A 20,490-nucleotide genomic window follows, 5' to 3' on the forward strand; every position below is an offset into this window, starting at 1 on the left:
TAGACTTATCAGAAGGGGGACAGAGTTTTCAACAAATTGCTTTAGAGGGAATAAGAAATTGACAACAAATGTTTCCTTGCCAAAGCTACCCAGAATAGAAGGAAGGAGTCTCCAAGGGAAAAAATTTACCTCTTTGGTTATTTTCTCAGATTGAAAGAGCAAGAAAAAAACAATCGAAGACACAGTTGTAGGCAAAGGTAGAATGAACCTAATGAATCCAGCCCGAAATTGTATTGGCCCAATCATTACCCTATAGATAACAGATATCATTTCATCGATCTTTGGCACTGAGCTGTGAGCTCCTTATCCCTCAGGCGTCGTAAAACACGCTCGCCACAGACTCCAGGTGGCCCATACGTTTTCTCTGGGCCAAAAGACAGCGGTTACCATTTCACTTACGTGAGCTTTTGAAGTCTTTCTTTTTCAGTCTCCTCCTCATCATGGTTCCACGAGGGCTAGTAGAATAGAGGCTTCGAGGTAAGGTCCCCATGTTCAGGGAACTCAGGCTGTATGCACTCATGGAAGTAGGAGAGAAGGATGACACCAAAGCTGCTGTAAGAGAGTAGACACTTGGCACAGAGCATTCCCAGGTGGGGTGTGAGCCTGCTACCCTTGCCAACCAGCAACAGTCCAGCAAGACACACGGGATGCAGAGCATTGGCTAGGAAGTACCCCAACTGGACAGAGACCAGGTCTCAGAAACCGTGGAGACAGCACTTTAGGATCTGAGAGTTATAAGAGCCACAAGTGCCTGAGGAGCATCATGATCCTCGTGAGCACAATGGAAGACACAGAGGCTCTATGAGTGTTGCTTTAGACACACACAACAGTAAGCCTTTAAACGAGCTTCCCCATGAATGACAACTCAATGCATCAGGGTCATAATCTCATTTTCATAGATATATTCTGACGTGAATCTCATAAGTGGTTCCAAAGACACAGGGAAGAGCTGAGAGCATTGTATGCTATATAGTATCTCGAATTGTTATTTCCTGACCACATATAAAGCATCCTGAACAGTTACTTCCTTCCCTAATGACAAATGCTTTCTGATGGCGGGGAGAAAAAGGACTCAGATGTCAGAAATGATAAGTTGCTACTACAGGAAAAAAAAAAAAAAGCACATAACACACAGGAAGCCAAATATGGTATGAGTTAGGTATGAGGAAGAAGAAGAATATAATTTCAATAAAAGAGCAGGAGGAGAAAGTCTGGAACATTACGAGGGCTGTTTGGAGGAGGCGCTTTCGGGCCTGGCAGGGCTGGCACTCTGCAATGGTCAGGGTGGTACGTATTAGGGTGATGGCAGGTGTGGAGGCTGCAGTGGCTGCTGGCCCAGGAATCCCACATAAGTTGCCTGTCGCTCCTCTGAATTTTCACTGCCCACATGAAGTGATGATGAGAAATAAGAAAAACAAACAAACGACAGAGAACCAAAAAAAAAAAAAAAAAAAAGGAAAAAATAACTGAATTATACAAATAAAAAGTGTAACAAAAAATGAAAGCTGCTTTCAAAAAAAAAAAACAAACAAACAACAACAAACTACTGGCTTTGCCCTTTCTCAGTGGTCAGCAAAACAGATGATTAACATCAGGGATGGAAGCTTTTCATCTTCTCAAGAATAATGCATGTCTTTCCCCAGCCCATTTTTTTCTTCTTTTAAAATGACTATTGAATCAATTTCTAATCTCCCCGTGTGCTTTGCAGCAGAGATTAAAAACATTTTTTTTTAAACTTGAAGTCAACCCCCTAAAGATCTATGGCACGTGATTAGTAATTAAACATTTGCACATCTTGGCCAGTTAGTACCACTTGTTTTGAGAAAAAGAAAAGAAGGAACGATAAATCACACTGGCTCATGATTGAAGTAGTTTACCAGTCACACATCACAATTTACTGTTCTGACATTTTAATTATACTCTGATACATCACTTGGACTTGATTTTTCAAAAAACAAAACAAAACAAAACAAAAACTACACACACACACACACACACACAGAAAAACCCACCACAAAACCACCAAAAAACCCCATTCTCAATCATCTATCAATACCAGGAGCTTACTTGTGTCCTCATAAGGAGAAAATAAAAGTCTCAATATACTTTATACTCTTTTTGTATTTTTGAAAAACATGTTTACATTGGAAAGAAAGTTAATTCTCAGAAGATTCCACACATTCTTATATTTTCTTAAGATGCCACAACGTTTTAATAAAGCTTATTTCAAAATTTTCCTGTCCCCTTTATTGAAAAAAAAAAACCCGTATACTGTGTTTCTAAGTTCTAAGTTCAGCATTATTTAGATTTTCTTTTCTGCCCAGTGTTCTGAAAGAGGGGCAATGTTATGTTTGTCACTATGCCTGGTGTGAGATTTTTCACTGAACAATCTTAAAAGACTTAAAAGTAACACCTGACCTCCTGTCTCCTTTGAGTGTCATGAGTCTAAAGTAAGATGCCTAATGTGTGAATTATTGAACATTTACTCACGTAGAGAGTCGAATGCCCTGTGAGTATTTAAAGGAGGCTCGTTTAGATAAGGGCTCAAGTTGTACCATCTGCGACGGTGGCATCATTGGCCACCTGAGCCAATGCAGGGGGACAGCCCTGGAACTAAAGTGTGAGTGGGGAAGAGCACTGCAGGCTGCGGCCCACCTGGGCTTCGGTCTGGAGAGATCCAGGAGCCTGGCCAGGCACTTGGCCTCCCTGAGCCTCAGTTTCCTCACATGTCAGGTGGAGATCACAAAGGCGTCTCCCCTGCAGGACAATGAAGAGGACGCTGCACAGGCTGCTTCTGTCCTGCTGTGGTTTCAGGTTTGGGTTCCAGCTCCCTGTCCTCTGTTCTAGTCTCAAGCCATCACCTACCTGGCCCCTGCAAGACCTGGGGACTTGGCTCCCCGATTTGTTTACTATAGACCTCCCTCCCAGGATCTACAAGACAATCTTTTAAGGTACATCTATGTAAGGTAGATCATGTCACTCCCACTTAAGCTGCTCCAATGGGTTACAAAGACGAGGAGAATCAAATGTGACCCCACCTACTTCTCTCTCCAGCTGTATCCCCATCCCTCTCTCCATTGCCTTGGTCACACAGCTATTCTTAGACCCAGCCAGGCTGCTTCCTGCCTCAGGGCATTTGCCCTTGCTATTCTTCTTGCCTGCCTGTATTGTCCTCCCAGGGGCTCAAGGAGCATGGTTGGCTCCTTGTGATCATTCAGGTCTCAGCTCAGGTGTCACCTACTCAGAGAAGTTGTTCTGACCCCCTCTGCCTCTATATTCCTCGTGGCACTTACTACAGTCTGAAATGGCTTTACTTATTTAACACATTTTAAATATTTGTCTCTCCATACTGAACATCTGTGAGGATAGGAACCTACTCTGCTTGTCTTGCTCACTAGACATCCTGTAGCAGCTCGCAGAGTGCCTGGTGCATAATGACGGATGAGAAAAGACGTGTATAAATGGATAGGAATCAGCAGGGAGGTACCCGTCCACACCGCAGCAGCATTTTCCAGGTGATAAAGAGCGTTGCAGGGGGGGTAGTTCATAGTGGATTCTCTTTCCCCATCCTCATTCTATTTTGAGGAGTACAAGGAGAATTCTTAGCAAGATGCAGGCCTTGCTGGGTCTGGCCAATGCACAGCAGCAGCAGCCACTCGACTGAACTTCTTACACAGTATTGTCTGTGTTTCAAATGAAGCCAGAGCACAGTGAGTGGACTTGAGAATTCTACACTCACTTTTTGACCCAGTTCTTTAAGGAGGACTTTGAAAATTATTGGGCATTTTTTTTTTTAATGACCATAGCACCCAATGAACAAATCAATAAGAAAGCTATTCTTGACCACCATTGTGTGCTGTGCCAATTAAGTGTAGGTCACAACCTTTACCTTGACTTTGAGCTGCTGGTAAGGGCTAAATCTTCATACATATGAGATAATAAAGGACAAAAATGACACAAAATAATGCATGAAATTGTAGGCCACGCATAATGAATGCAAAAGGTGTTCAACAAATACTATAGGCCCAGGAGCACAGCTCCTGCCTTCTTTGAACATACACTCCAAATCAGTTCCATTTTATGGTGATGTACTTGATACTCACATGCTTGTTAGGCAAGTACTTCACGAGTTTAAAAATAAGATGTCACATTTTGCAAAACACATTTCTATACATTCTCCCATTTAATGGTCCACTAATAAGAGCCAACTTCTACTGAGCCCTTGGTATATATCAGGTACTGTGCTAGGTGCTTTCTTGTGGATTATCTTAGATAATTCTCTCAATATACTTATGAGGCAGGTATTGCTGTTGTTACTACACCCATCTTACAGATGAAGAATCTGAGGAATAGAAAAGTTGGGTAGCTTGCTTAAGGTCCCAAGTGGTGGAGCCAGAATTAAGTCTGGAAGTCTGATTCAAGAGTCCCTGCCTTCAGCCACCACACATTGCCTCTTCCTGCAGGTGCTCCTGGATTTGATAGAGATTCATAAATACCAAGTTAAAATAGAATGCTTCTTACATCTTCCATGATGACGTCACTACCCGGAGTCTTAAGATGTATCCGACATGGAGGGTAGTTTCGTTTGCTATCCTCTCTAACTGTACCCTCTTGCCCTGTCCAGGATGACTAAGGGCACAGGCAACAGCTGCTTTTGTGGTTGCTCCTGGAGCTCAAAAATGGAAGGCCCTCCAGGCACCAAACCTACTGAACCTTGTGACTCGCTCCCATGTTCTCTTCCAAAGCCTCATGAACTTCAGTCATGATTATGTCTCCCAAACACCCTCAGTGGGAACAATTTCTAAGCTTATTGGAAACTCATTCTTGTTGACATTTTTAATACCATTTATCAGCAAAAGGCACAGTTAATCTCATTCCTAGTTGATGGGCTCATTTCCCTATATCTCTGAAAACACTGTGGTGAAATGTTTTGTTGTGAAGCAAAATTTGGGAAATATATCTCCATCCACCTTGGGATGAGAGACATGCTGTTCAGGCCCCAGAATTCCTGAAAAAAAAAAATAACCAGAGCTTTCTTGTGGAAAAAGAGTAGAACTATGTAAAACAACGCTACCACATAAAAAAAAGAAAACCCAGAAGTTTGAGAATTATAAACCACCATAAAATTTTTTTGGTATTTTTTTCCCCTTCTTTTTTTTTTTTTTTAAAGATTTATTTATTTATTCATCCAGAGAGAGCGAGAGAGAGGCAGAGACACAGGCAGAGGGAGAAGCAGGCTCCATGCAGGAAGCCCGATGTGGGACTCAATCCCGGGTCTCCAGGATCACACCCCGGGCTGCAGGCGGCGCTAAACCGCTGTGCCACTGGGGCTGCCCTTTTTTTCCCCTTCTTAACTGTGATTTAATTATGTCTCTGAGCCCATACTTTTGTCCTCTTGGAAATGCAAGTCTGATTTTAATGTAAAATGTAGAGAAATAATGAAGACGGTGAGCAACTTTCACCCAATGCAGATGAAAGGGTGGGAAGTGGAAACTAGAATTACTTAAATTACCAGCCCCCATCTTCCACCCCCATCCTTCATTATGAAAAATCACAACGGCATCAAGTTTTCCACAGTGGAAAAAAAAATTTTTGTTCTTGGTCTGCATGCATTTTAGTGTATAAATTCGCCTTCTCAAATTGTCTTGACAGGTAAAACTATTTAATATTTCATGAGTTGGGAACTATTTGGACTACTTATGATTTGTACACAGGGCCAATGAAAAGAGGAATGTGGGGCTGCTAAAGATAATGCCATTTTGCAAGGGTCCGCTCCGTATTTCAGACTCATCAATAGCAGAATTTTCCAAGCTGAATCTCACGCTGAGAAAGCACTACGCAGTGTGCATTCTTAGACCTACTGCACTCCAGATCCAGCGATGACTTCAGGTTAATTTAGAAGAAACTTAGTTTTGGAAATTTCTCCCCTCTGCCTCTGTGCTCCATGGGGTCTCCTGACCGGAACAGGGCACATTTCCATGAAATGTGCCTTCTGGAGCCCTTTACTGTTTCTAGTCAAAGGAGGCAGAGTTTCTTTCCCTAACCTGCCTATGCTGCATCACATCTCTGCTCCATTGTGTCAAATTAAAATCTGATAAAGGTAATGCTGTACTAGAGATTTTCATTAGCTCCAGGGCTGTCTAAGCTCCATTTAATTAAAAAAGGTTGCATCCAGCTGACTCATTCAGTATGAAAATTATCTGGTCCCTCTCTCTCTCTCTTTTTTTCCCCCAAACTGTGGAAAAAAGTGCAGTGTGTTTCAGAAGGTGGGAGACACCTAATACAAGCGAGCTCCACACAAGCCGGATTTCGATTTCAGAGAAAGTTGTTCTCATTCTCTAAAAATAACAAAAGTGTTCCTCTTCCCTTGGGTCTCCTGACAGCACTAGGAGAGCTTCAAGGAATCCATTTCAAGGATTAAAAAAGGAAGGCACTTGGCTCAAAGGAAAGGAGAGAAGAGTTGGAACAAAGACTTCTCTAGAGAGAGTCTTTCTTCATGGTGTTTGGGGACAAGTCCTTTATCTGGTATCAGGTTCTGTTTAAAGAGACTTAAGTAGAGGGTATATAAGCACTTAAGCAGACATATCTGTGAGCTTCAAGACTGTGAAAATGTGGGTTCCCTCAGCTGGCCGCTGTTACTGAATAAATGCAGTCAAATAGTCTGGTCCATCGGGGTTGTTCTCCACCCTGAGGACAAAGCTACTCTGGCAAATACACAAAATATAGGGCAAATCCACCTTTCGTGCAACTGTTTTATCCCTCTCCCAATATTTGAAGGGCCTGCCATCAATACCTACCTCATAATGATTTTTAAAAAGCGAGAGTTTTACCAGTTGCCTTCACTGTCCTTCAGGTAGAGTGGAAATTCAGTATGCATAACAGGAAGTCACATAATCTCCCTTCTCTCCACACTCAATTGGCAACAGTCCTCAACAGTCCCCCCCACTTTTTTTTTTTAATATCCCATAGTATAAGCCTGAAAATTCTCTTTCAAACAATGTTTCTTCCCTCAATTTTGAGGTTTCAAATAAATTACGTTTGGCTCGGGGATGGGGGAGGAAGGATCTGGAAGATGAAGAAAAGCAAACAAAGATAACCTGCTGCTTTGAAAGAAATGATAAAGCCAGAAGTAGACACTGTGCCTGTCTGCCTCGGCTGGAGAAGCAGTAACTGCAAGGGGAAGATAAAGAGATTTATCTAGATGGATCCTCTCACCGTGGTCAGGTCCCTTCAGGGCCAGGCGGGTCTGATGATGGGGAAGGATCTCAAGCTTGACCTGGTCGGTGGTGTTGGCCAGGAACTGGGTGGCCTCGGCCAGTGTACAGTACTCCATGCTGGTTCCGTCGATGGACAGGATATGATCCCCCACGTGCAGGGCACCGCATCTACGGCGAGGGAAAGGAGAAACACCAGTGGGATGAGTGCCTTGCTCTTTGGCATGGGACTTTCATGGCCTTCCAGGTTAACAGTTCACATGGTTTCAATTTACTTAAAAAAGGAAAAGTTGGGGGGAATCCCTGGGTGGCTCAGTGGTTTGGCACCTGCCTTTGGCTCAGGGCGTGATCCTGGAGCCCTGGGATCGAGTCCCACGTCAGGCTCCCTGCATGGAGCCTGCTTCTCCCTCCCTCTGCCTCTCTCTCTCTCTCTCTCTCTCTCTCTATGTCTATCATAAATAAATAAATCTTTAAAAAAATATTTTTTTTTTTAAAAAAAGGAAAAGTTGGAGTGTTATAGGAAACCCCATCTGTCAAATGCTAAGTCCCTTGCGTCTGCATAGGAATGTAGAAAATAACAGAAAACCTGAAGGAAATGCTTTTCTCTTGTGCTTCTTTAAATAAACATATAGATAGATATTATTTCAGGGCGGTGGTGGTGGTGCCAAAAGTTGAAGGGAAGTGAATGGGAGGGAAGAGAAGAACAGGAAAATTTTTCCCCTTGGCTTTTTTTTTTTTTTTTTAATTTCTGTGTGTGTGTGTGGCTGTGTGTGTGTTTCCTTGTTGGTTTTTATATGGGAAAATTTTTCCCCTTGGCTTTTTTTTTTTTTAATTTCTGTGGTTTTTTTTTGTTTGTTTGTTTTTTTGTTTTTCCTTGTTGGTTTTTCCATGAAACGTGAGCTGGTAAATAGCACGTCAAGATGTGACTCACATAATTGGAGTGGGAGCACTTCCAACTATCTCATGTGTGAATGGGAAAGGCTGGGGGAGACTCAGCTAATGGCTTGTTCAGGAGCTCTCACGTGAGCCGCCGAATCACCAGTTCTCTATGACTAGATTTTATTTTATTTTGTTATTGTGGGGTTAAGTGTCGATTAGTACAAAAGCTCTCGATGGCGATGGCGATGGCAATTATTCAGGAGTCAGAAGAGTCAAAAAGGAGGCCTGCGGTTGGTGAGTGAGGGGAAGGCTGGGGGGAGGTGGGGAGAGGGGCTAGCTGCTATGTCTTGCTGAACTCAAGAGACTGGCTACTGGATGAGTTGAGAAAAGCAAACACGGCAGTCAGCATCCCGACATACCAGTCAAGCGGACAGCTCCTTAAACTGGTTACCCCCTGTGGAATGGGGAAAAAAAAAAAAAAACAGAGGGAGAAAATTAAAGCATCCTGCACCATTGAGCTGGAGAACACCTCTGGATCAATGGCCATCACTGGTCAAGGACTGAACAGAGGATAAGAGCACAGTGGAGCTGTAGACTGACCACTACAGGGGTTGCTGCAGGTTCTACTGCATCAGAGTGCGAGGTTTACCAAGTTAGGGTGAGGGTGTATGGGAAAGAGGCCTCGTGGACATGCAGGGGAAGCTGGGCCTCTTGGAGTTTACTGAGCACCTTCCACAGGGAGAGTAGCCTCCTTCTCTTTAAAAAAAAAAAAAATTTTATTGGAGTTCAATTTGCCCCTCCTTCTCAAGACAAAAAAGCATTTCAAGTCATCCCTTCCATCCAAAAAGAAAGTTCCGTGAAGCTCTTGGAGAGCTTCAGCTTTGGAAATGGGGGTTTTCTGACCAGGAGCTGTGAAATAATTTATAAGGTGGTGAGGTAGTCTTCTCGTCCCTGCCGCCTTTCTTACCTTGTAAGTCTAAACTATTCATTAAGAAAAAGAATTCAGGAAAAAGGACTTTTGTGTTTATGGTGTCATAGGAATGAATGATGTTTGCGGGGGCCCTTGAAGATGGTGAAAGCCTAAGATTAACATTCTATGACAGTGTAAGACCTTTCTTTAAAGACTGTATTATTTCAAAAATATTGTTTTACTTATTTAAGAAAAGAGGAATCATATTTTTCACGGTGGCAAGATGTCACCCGTTAACAGTTCGGGAAAACCTAAAAGGAGCATACTGAAGGTATGCTTGGCCACCCTAAGCCAAAAACAATCTATCACCCTAGAACACTATAGGAAAACTCATTCAGTTGCTTGACTTTCATTTTTTCCTATCTCTAAAGACCACACCAAACATCTGGATGAGGCAACATTATGTTACGGGGTGGCTGATGAGGTAGGTGAATTTTTAAGCCCTAGAACCATAACTTGTTTTCTTGATGAAACCTGTATAAACGGGCAGGAGAGCTGTTTTAAAATCATATATGTAGGTATGTGAATGCATGTGTACCTGTGTAATATTACATATGTGTGTGTATATACATATAGAAATACATTTATACATATATATATTTTAACACTCATGCAGTTTTGAAAAGTAGGCACTTTTCTACAACACCCACCTGTCTGCAATACTTGCAGATTTGATTTTGTCTATGACAATGACCTGTTTGTTACAGCACATCGAGGTAGTTAGGGCAACCCCAAGGCTGGCACCAGGAGTTTTGGCAACTTCAACTAGCAGTGGCCCGGACGCTGTTGCCACAGAATCTACGGAAGAACACATTTCAGAAAACAAAACAAAATAAACCCAATAAGCAAAGAGACGCACGAAAAAATGTGGAGAATGTTCAATCTGATGTTGGTCTGTTACTGTTTTCACCAAAATGTACATTTCCCTCCAGGTAACATCCCCCCAAGCCAGTGATAACTCCCTAGGGCACCTCTTAGGACCCCTGCTGTATCCAGCTCGCATATCCAGTAATATGTGCACAGGTTTATCTCTTCAATTAAAATGTAAGCTTCACATTAGTTGGGATCATGTTTTGTGTATCTTTATGCCCTCTATATCACTTGGCACAGTCCCTAGAAATACTGGGTTTCCCAATAGAAGTTTTTCAAACATTTAGCACCTACTGTGGGTGGGAGGATGGATGGATGGGTGGATGGATGGATGGATGGATGGATGGATGGATGGATGGATGGGCGGGTGGGTGGATGGATGGGTGGATGGGTGGATGGATGGATAGGTGGGTGGGTGGGTGGATGGATGGGTGGGTGGATGGGTGGATGGGTGGATGGATGGATGGGTGGATGGATGGATGGATGGGTGGATGGATGGGTGGGTGGGTGGATGGATGGGTGGATGGATGGATGAATGGATGGATGGGTAGATGGATGGATGGATGGATGGATGGATGGATGGATGGATGGATAGGTGGGTGGGTGGATGGATGGGTGGATGGGTAGATGGATGAATGGATGGATGGGTGGATGGATGGATGGGTGGTTGGATGAATGGATGGATGGATGGATAGGTGGGTGGGTGGATGGATGAATGGATGGATGGATGGATGGATAGGTGGGTGGGTGGGTGGATGGATGGATGGGTGGGTGGGTGGGTGGATGGATGGATAGGTGGGTGGGTGGATGGATGGATGGATGGATGGGTGGATGGATAGATGGGTGGATGGATGGATGGATGGATGGATGGATAGGTAGGTGGGTGGATGGATGGATGGATGGATGGATGGATAGGTGGGTGGATGGATGGATGGATAGGTGGGTGGGTGGATGGATGGATGGATGGATGGGTGGATGGATGGGTGGATGGGTGGATGGATGGGTGGATGGATGGATGGGTGGGTGGGTGGATGGATAGATGGGTGGATGGATGGATGGATAGGTGGGTGGGTTGGTGTATGGATGGGTGGATGGGTGGATGGGTGGGTGCGTGGATGAGTGAATGGATAGGTGGATGGATAGGTGGGTGGATGGGTGGATGGGTGGATGGATGAAGAGAGGAAATCTCTCATTAGCCAAACACGAGGAATGCATACAGTAAGTTGAATTTGTAAATCCTTTGGGTCTTTCCCTATTCTGGACCTGATCTAGGGTCACTTCACCCTCAGGAGTGACTTCACACCACACGTGCTTTATTTGTGGCTTGGAACCCTCCGTATCCCTTCAACTCCTATTTACCCTGGGGGACTCAGCGTAAACATCAATTGCCTCTGAGAAGCCTCTCCCGACTCATGATTTGGTGAGATCCCTGTCTCATGTGCTCCTACAACCTGCTGTTCTTCCTCTGTTGTGGTGCACAGCTCACTGCTTCCCTGTGGCCAGTGTTCATCACAGGCTTCTGTCCATTGCCAGACTGCAAGCTGGCTGCGAAGGCAGAGATGACGCCTAGTTGATCACGACATCCTCAGTGCCGGGCATAACGATTGGCACACAGGACGTGAGCAATGAACAGTTGTTGAGTGAATGCACAAATAAACGAGAAAACTCATGAAGTTGCTTAAAGTTCAGAAGAGGCAGGTGAGAGCCTTGGACATGGAATTAAAACACCCACATTTCATTCTTTTTTTTCCACAATATTTTGATCATGGACAAGTTGCCAAAACTTTCCAAGTCAGCTTGCTTGACTACAAAATGGTATCTTTCCCTCAGTGTTTATTTTGATGAAATCAATGTTTTGTTAGAGCATTCTGTACTTCACAAAGTGCTATACATAAAGACTATTGTTATTATTATTGCTATATTATGACCTCAAACATTTTATAAGACACATATTAAAAACTCTGTAATAGTTTTTTTGATTTTTTTTTTTAGTTTTTCTTTTTTTTGATTTTCAACTGCTCTTCATTAGTACGATTTTGTCTTTCTGCAAGTCCATCTTTATCACGGAGGTGACACTCAGATGTGGTGAGCTAGGACATCAGTATTCCTGTCGCTGTATGGACTGACTCACGACGCTGGACATTCTATAGGAAAGAGCCATTTTTAGCTTGTTATGAAACAAGATATTTCTTAAATAAGGTAAAGATGAGAACGTTCATGCCAATGACATTCATATTCTGGTGCTAAAGATTCTTGTATGCACTACATTTCTCAAATGATTGGTGATATCGCAGTAATTTAGTCCAAAAAAAAAAATTAAGTGACCATTAGAACCAGTATCCCTTCCTGTCAATTCCAGGGCAGAACTCAGTAAGAATAGCTGGGAGGACCCAACACTCTGAGTTTACTAACAGGGCTTTTTGATTCTGGGGTGTTAGGACTATAATTTTCCCGTGAACCTAACTCTTGCAGCTGTGGCTCTCTCTGGTCTTGCTACCTTGCTGTGTTAGCACCTGACCTAGGTCCACTGACAACATGTGGCTTCTCTTCCTTCTCCCTCACTACCTGCTGTTTCTCTCCAGTGCCTCGCTTGGTCATGGTGCTGCCCCGGGTCCTGCTCTACTTCCACCTGGTGATCTATTGTGAGCGGGCCCCTTGGCTATGTGCGACAGTGGTTTGCACCTGCCTCAGTTGGGGCTCACTGGCCAGTCCTTGTAACCTCTGTTTTAGGGGTCCTTTCTTTACTAGGGTAGTCGATTCTGCAGACCTCTTAACTCTCACAGCCCAAGTTCTGTGACTAAGCCAAGTGCACAAAATCTGGTGCCTTGAGCTTCCCCCCCGCTGAAGTCTGCAACCTACATGAGCATGCAACCTGGCAAGGTCCCTTCTTGCTTAGGTTGACCTTCATGTCAGCTCTGGCCCAGGAGGGCCTTTTCTCATATTATCTTTATAGAACTTTAGAACTTAATGATTCAAGATATAATGGACACATTACCGTGGTTTCAGGTAATGTGATGCTCTGATAGTCACACACACACTGTGAAATGATCACCACAATAATAGAAGGAATAATTTTAGAAGGACTAATATCCGAAATCACTTCCCAGGACTGGCTGGATCTCAACAGACAGCTTTGCAAGGTGATAATCACATATAATCTTCCACTTGGTTTTCTCATGTGGAAAGATAAACTTCTTTGGCTTAACAGATGGAAGTAATAAAGTTTTTTGCTACTTATAACTTAATCTCTTACTTAATGGCAGAAATTGGTAGTTGTTCCTTGGTATCCCATCTTCCCTTCTTTCTTCAGGGACATCAGTATTCCTGATTTCTTCAGGAATAAGCGGCTCAGCTAAGGGCATTTACCAGCCTCCTTTGCAGTGAGGTGCGTCTATGTGACCAAGTTCCAGTCAGTGGGAAGTGAGCTGTTCTGGATGTGCTCTTAAAAATGATGGATGTAAAAAAAAAAAAAAAATGATGGATGTGTGGGGGAATCCCTGGGTGGCTCAGCGGTTTGGCCCCTGCCTTCAGCCCAGGGCTGGAGTCCCAGGATCGAGTCCCACGTCGGGCTCCCTGCATGGAGCCTGCTTCTCCCTCTGCCTGTGTCTCTGCCTTTCTCTCTCTCTTTCCCTGTGTCTCTCATGAATGAATAAATAAAATCTTAAAAAAAAATGATGGATGTGCTCTCCTCGATCTCATTTCTTCCTTGTTGCTGTTGCAGTGCAGGCCCTTAATTGGTGACCCATCTTCAGCCATGTAGACAAAAGCAGGGAGCCACGTAGAGAAGCTTAGGTTGCTGAAACCCTCTCTTCCCGGAGATTGGAGCTCTTCCAATAAATAAACTTCTATCATATTTAAGCTAGTATTTTAAGTTTGGGTCTTTGTTAAAAACTAAATCTATATCCTGGTAGGCCTTTTCGCTTGAGTCTATTCCTCCAATATATCTTTCTTGAATTGTTATTTTAAGAGGCAGGTATTTATAACTCGGCGTTTGCAGATGTAAATTTTTTTTATAAAACCACAATCAACCATTACTTAGTACACATGATGTATTCATTTTTCTTAAAAGCATTGCATCATGATTAAAGATCAGAGCTTTTAAAGAGGTTATCAGCATATATGGATATTGTTTAAATATAAACTCTTACATTGCTTTTTTTCTCCTGGCCTATATTCGTTAAGGTCCTAAAAGTTATATTCTTGCATGGTTCTAACATTCCAGTTATGGCAAAGAATGAATATTAAACTTTTTCCTGTGGAAAGAAATGATAGGAACAGGGCTATCAAGAAACAGAGAAAAATATGAGCAAACCTGCAGGGAATTGATTACTCGCAAGAAGCTTTTTACTTTCTGTTCTTTAAGGATCTAATTAGTTGTTAAGAACGCTTTTGAGATGAAGGCAAAGCTCATCTATCAGGCTGTAGTGTTCTAGAAGAATGGAACAATCTGGAGAAATTGGAGGCAGACAGAAGGTCACAAAGAGCGTGCTACATATTAAATGCACATGAGTAGCTAACAAAAATGGTTTAAGGAGGTCATGGGAGACCTTTGCTCCCCTCATCCCTTCAGCTTTGCACGTGCCTGTTAGTGTCCAACTATCACTGAATTGATCCTCCCATTTGGAGGAGGGTCTTGGGGTTAGACTGAGGAGAATGGGCTGAGTCTAGAACAAGCGTCAGCTTCTCTTAAAGTAAAGGACGTGCATACACAGTTAAAGTGGCTTATGGGGGGTGGGGTGGGGAAGAAGCATGGAAAAAAATGTACCGGATCTTCTTCTGTCACCATTAATTTAGAAGAGAAGAGAGCTCATACCCCCAGCTGCTCTGCTTCACCTCCAAAGTAAGTTTCTCTTTAAGTAGTACTTTCCCCCATAAGGCTTCAGAGGATCAACAAGTGCAATATTTCCATTTGGGGGAGCCAGACGGGCAATGAATGAGTTTCTTTAAAACTAAAATGGAATGTTTCAGAACTCTGAGAAGAGAAATTTAAAGTCATGGTTAAGGGAAGAAGCGGTGTGCTTCTAAGCTGGGCCTGGGGCTGGAAGCTGGAGGGAGATGCCTCACTATGCCACCAACTTACCATGTGGCTCAAGCCATCATTTCCTTTAGACCTCATTTCCTGCATTTGTAAAATAACTGGACTTTCATAAAAGCTCTCTAGCCCTGATTATCTACAACTCTACAGAGAAATAGCAATGCCAGGTAAGGAAAAGCCTAGGGAATCAGAAAATTCGAGAAGGTTAATAAACCTTATAAAAGTATGCAGTAGCTCAATTTAAATTCCAATACCCTACTAGTGAGTAGAAGAGGTGAACTGCTAGATATAAAAATGATTCTAGACAACCCATGTTTACGGAGATGGGTTGTAAGACCTCACACTTTTAAGTATTTTGATAACAACAATAACATCCTTTAAAGAGTGAGTTTAAGGGATGGTCTCCCATCTTTACACACCCATTATGTAATATAAAGATTTCATATTAAGAAATTTCCAGGGCACAACGTTAACTTTCTTTTTATTTTCTTTCTTTTTTTTTTTTTACAATGTTAACTTTCTAACAAGACTGTGTCACAGTGAAGTCCTAACTTACGCAGAGAAAAAATAAAGGTGCCAGGGAAAGGGAGGTATTTATCTTATGTTAAGATGACCAGGGATTTAAAATTTATTTTTAATTTAAATTCAATTTAGCAAACATGTATTGTATTATTAGTTTCAGGGGTAGAATTTAGTGATTCATCAGTTGCATATAATAGCCAGTGCTCATTACGTGAAGTGCCTTCCTTAATGCCTGTCACCCAATTTCCCCATCTCCCCGCCCACCAACCCTCAGTTTGTTTCCTATAGTTAAGAGTCTCTCAGAATTTGTTTCTGTTTTTATATTTTTATTTTTCCTTCCCTTCCCTTCCCCTATGTTTATCTGCTCTGTTTCTTAAATTCCACATAGGAGTGAAATCATACAGTATTTGTCTTCCTCTATTTCACTTAGCATAGTACCCTCTAGTTCCATTCCTGTCATCGCAAATGGCAAGATTTCATTCTTTTGATGGTTGAGTAATATCCCATTGTGTGTGTGTGTGTATGTGTGTGTGTGTGTGTGTGCACACACAAGGATGTGTGGGGATTGTTGATAACAGTTTACTGAATATGAGCTTAGCTTTCTATTCTTTCTCCTTAGTAGCCTAGTTTCACTTACCCATGATCACTCTTAGATTTATGCATCTAGTACATACCGTTCCCCTGAGCTCCCACTGCTACTACTGCCACCTTAAACAATTCTTGGGTGTTTCACGGGCACAACAAACACAGCATGTGTAGAACTGGTAGTGAGCCCACCACACTCCGTTGGCTATTCTCCCAGTGAATGACTGCCATTACACTCCACCGTGCAAACCAGAAACCTAGGAGTCATCTCAAGTTCATCCTCTTCCTCATCCTCACAAATTTCTCTTTCACTCTAATTCCTAACAGCTCTCAACTTCATCCTTTCTTTCTGTCTCCACAATCACTCTTTCAGCCCAAGTTACCATCATCTGGTACCCCCTCCTCCTCTCATGGCCTCCACCTTCCCAAACCAGTGATCATTTTAAAAGTGTGCCTCACATTGTGTTAACACCATGCTTAAATCCTTTCAGTGGCTGTTCCTACGAGGTAGAGCATTTCAACACCATCTACAAGGACCTACATCTGGCCTGCTTACCTCACCAGGTCTATTTCCCGCGATTCTGCTCTTGTTCTCTCTGCTCCAGCCCCCTACTTTTCTTTCATTTCTTTAAAAATGCCGGGATCCCTGGGTGGCGCAGCGGTTTAGCGCCTGCCTTTGGCCCAGGGCGCGATCCTGGAGACCCGGGATCGAATCCCACATCGGGCTCCCGGTGCATGGAGCCTGCTTCTCCCTCTGCCTTTGTCTCTGGCGCTCTCTCTCTCTCTGTCTCTCAGTCTTTCATGAATAAATAAATAAATAAAATCTAAAAATGCCATGTGCCTTCTTGTCTCTGGTCCCTTCTGTCTACCTGGAATGCTCCAACTCTCTTTCATTTCTCCTTCACCCACTTCTTCACCACTTCTTTGCTCAAATGTCACTTCCTTAGAGATTTCTGACTTGACCTGCAAACCATGTCTACCTTCCTGAGAAATGCATTAATAGAATCCTGTGCTTTTCCTTCACAGCACTTCTAATAAATGCAATTCAACAATCAGTTGTCTAATTGGCTATTTAGTTAATTGTTCTTTGATAAAAATGTAAGCTCCATGCAGCAGGGATTGTGTATGTCCTCCTCATGACCATGGTTCTCCACAGTCTATGATATCTATGTACATAGTAGGTGCTCAGTGATATTTGTTGATGAAACAAGTGGAAGCATGAACACCTATTATTTTATTTAAGGTGCTATGCTAAATATACTGATGATGCAGAAAGTTAATTTATATTCTCTTGCTTGAAGTAGTTCCAAGTATAGGTGGGATCACGTTAACTCTATGCTTAAATCCTTTCAATGGCTATTCTTGTCACCGGCTGTGTATACATATATAGATAATGTTGATGATGAAGAGTGTTCTTCTTGTGTCTAAATTCTAAGACTGCAAAATGAATTCCATCGAATGCCTCACAGTATCAGACTGAGAAGTATGTGACTTTATCTAGCAGTGAAAGAATTAGGGAACAATCCAGTGGCAGAAAGGTAACCCACCTTCTTCCAGATGGAACTTGAGCTCACTGGTCATTCCACCTCTAAAGTGGGTATTATGGTAGTTGAAAATGGTCAAGTAAATAAGCCATCTCGAGGGACGCCTTGGTGGTTCAGTGGGTGAGTGTCTGCCTTCGGCTCAGGATATGATTCTGGGGTCCTGGGATCGAGTTCCACATCGGGCTCCCTGCATGGAGCCTGCTTCTCCCTCTGCCTATGTCTCTGCCTCTCTCTGTGTCTCTCATGAATAAATAAATAAAATCTTCTTAAAAAAAAAAGCCATCTCCAGGATTATAAGCTCTTAAAAAGACCGCTGTCTTTTAAGGATTGACACAAAGGTCCTGTGCCTTAAAACCATGAAGAGACGTGAATGCTCTGGGTACCTGGGGAGGACATTGTCTGGTCCCAGAAGAATCTGTCAGACCAGCTTATCTGCAGAGGTCCCTAAGCAAATCATGTTGACTTACGGCTAAACAGAACCACAGAGGAGAATGTGCTTATTTGAATCAGGATCCTCACAAGAAACAGATGATACACTCAAATTAAGATACTTTGATGAGAGTTTAATAAAAAACTATTTGGAAAGATGTGAGAAGGTTAGAAGGGAACCACAGGGACAATGCAATATGCTCTGAGGCCAGAAGCAAAAAGCACCTTACTACACTGTCCTGAAGAAGCAAAGGATAGAGCTGTTAGTGAGAAAGGACTATGTGGAACGGGCTACCTGATGGAGCTGGCACCTGAAGTCAAAGGATGTAGCCAGCCTCAGTGAACCCATAGCAAGGCAGCCAGGAAATAACACTCTCCATCACTGTCCTCTCTTCCTCTCATCTCCTGCCATGATCCCTACTAGCTAAACCCAACTGGAGCCGAGGACATGAGAGCCCATTATGTAGGCCATGAAGGTCAGGGCACACAGTAGCATGGAGAAGAGTGGCGAGTGGCTCTAGAGGTAAAAAGGATGCTATCCTAGTTTGCATATATTTCCACTCAATTTCATTTCACAAACTCTGGAGGCTGCTTGCTTTAAACTAAATCTATAACATAAAGAAATAATCAGCAAGAAAAAAAGGAGCCTGCAAATGCCTTGCCCACAAGGGTTAATAGAGATGCTCTGAACTGCAAAAATGACTCAGAACTACAGGTAAATTGAAGGGGACAGAAAGTAGATTGGTAGTTGCCAGGTCTTGGGGGCAGAGGGGAATAAGGGGATGACGGCTTCAGTTTTGCATCTAGACAGAGCTGATGACTGCACAATGTTGTGCATGTGCTAAACGCTACTATTAAATTGTACACATTAAAGTGGTTAATTATATATTTTGTGAATTTTGCTTTAGTAAAAAAAATATGAGCTTTCTGGAAACTGGGATAATAAAGGAAACCTGGTCAATTATGCAATTATCACCATTGCAAAGGGGGAGGTTTCCAATGGCTGTTCCTCGATCAAACCTCTGTGTCCTATCATTAAAATATGTTGAGGATAGTCCCCATTATACCAGTTAGCACCATGTATGTAAAATCCCATGGGAGAAATATCTATTAGAGCTCCCTGCTAGAAGCACAGGAAGGAGGCAACCCAGAGATAAGCTTTTTAGATGACAGAGAGGGGCACCTGGGTGGCTCAGTCAGTTAAGCATCTGCCTTTGGCTCATGTCATGATCCTGAGGTCCTGGGATCAAGCCCCACATCGGGCTCCCTGATCAGTGGGGAGTCTGCTTCTCCCTCTGTCTGTCTCCTCACTCATGCTCTTTCTCTCTCTCTGAAAGAAATAAATAAAAATCTTAAAAAAATAGACAACATAGAATTTGATCTGAATGTTTCTCAGCTGCCTTTATTTTAATGGGCTCTAAGAAAACAACAAAACTATTTTAGCAAGTAAGCTTTCTAGCATTACCCATGTGGCAGTTACTTTCTGCATCACAGGAGGGGATCTACAAATGCTAACGTTTAATTGATCGTTAGCCTTTTCTGGCAATTGCTTTCTGTAATAAATGTTTCCCCACAACAACATCAAGGAGCGAATACTGCCTCGTGGTATTAAGCCTATTTCCCTAGTCGCCACCTAATTCCATTTACAGGAGGCCCTATGAAAAGTGGGAGTCCAAAAGCCCTGGCTTTATTCCAAGATGTCTAATAAGATGCATAGCAAAAGTAAAAGCAAGCAGACAGGCTGGATGGATGAGGCACCCTTATTTAAGAAAGTGCAAGAGGGAAAAATGGAGTGTGTCAAAATGAGAAAAATAAACAGAAGAAAAAGCAGGAAGAAATAATCAAGAGCCCATCCCCTGACAGAAGATTAGTTTGTCCTGCCTAAGTAAAGCATGGTTGAGAAAAAGGGATCACGCAGATATAAATTATTCATGGTTAAAGACAGCTCAGTCATTAAGATATTTACACTAAGGCTGAAGCCCTTGCACGCTGTGTTGATTTATGGGCTACATAATTACATAAGATACGCTGATGACTGTTTGCATGGGAAACACTCTGGATTTTTTATTTTGTTAATCAGTTTTCCCACTCTGAGCCCTGCATTTCAATCAGAGCACAAGGCTTGATTAGAACCTCCCGGGGTGGCAGAAAGACTGCGTGGTATTATTAGCTTTGCCTGCCTTACATTCATTCTGATAAAAAGTACCTTTGGGGTGCTTTTCAATTTACCCATTAGTTAAAAGTATTTTTATTAGTGATAGCCTATTCCAATAATGCTACGAATAATTTCAATCTCTTTCAGATGAGCTAAACTCGTATAAAAATTTTTTTTTTCGCTTTCAAAAATACTGCCAATTTATTTTTGCTTTATTGAAATACACTGCTTGGGAAATAGTCCCAATACAACAGGGCGTACCTTTCATGTTCAAATGAGCTTTATCT

The 20,490-nt window shown here is 42.7% G+C and overlaps 1 protein-coding gene across 19 annotated transcripts in view; it reads right to left on the reverse strand.

The window, feature by feature from the left end:
* Positions 1–20,490, reverse strand: part of GRIP1 (glutamate receptor interacting protein 1) — a 661,865-nt gene that overhangs the window by 84,769 nt on the left and 556,606 nt on the right. For 15 of the 19 annotated variants that reach the window (XM_049115121.1, XM_049115119.1, XM_049115116.1 and 12 more), the window contains 4 exons: positions 9,714–9,861; positions 7,216–7,385; positions 1,224–1,379; positions 400–552 (listed from right to left, as the gene is read on the reverse strand). In XM_049115121.1, coding sequence (XP_048971078.1) covers positions 400–552; positions 1,224–1,379; positions 7,216–7,385; positions 9,714–9,861 — 627 coding nt within the window. The remainder of the gene's footprint in view (positions 1–399; positions 553–1,223; positions 1,380–7,215; positions 7,386–9,713; positions 9,862–20,490) is intronic. The other 4 variants (XM_049115117.1, XM_025476683.3, XM_049115115.1 and 1 more) reach the window with 3 other exon arrangements.

This window comes from Canis lupus, chromosome 10, assembly GCF_003254725.2.
Source record: "Canis lupus dingo isolate Sandy chromosome 10, ASM325472v2, whole genome shotgun sequence".
NCBI lineage: Eukaryota > Metazoa > Chordata > Mammalia > Carnivora > Canidae > Canis > Canis lupus.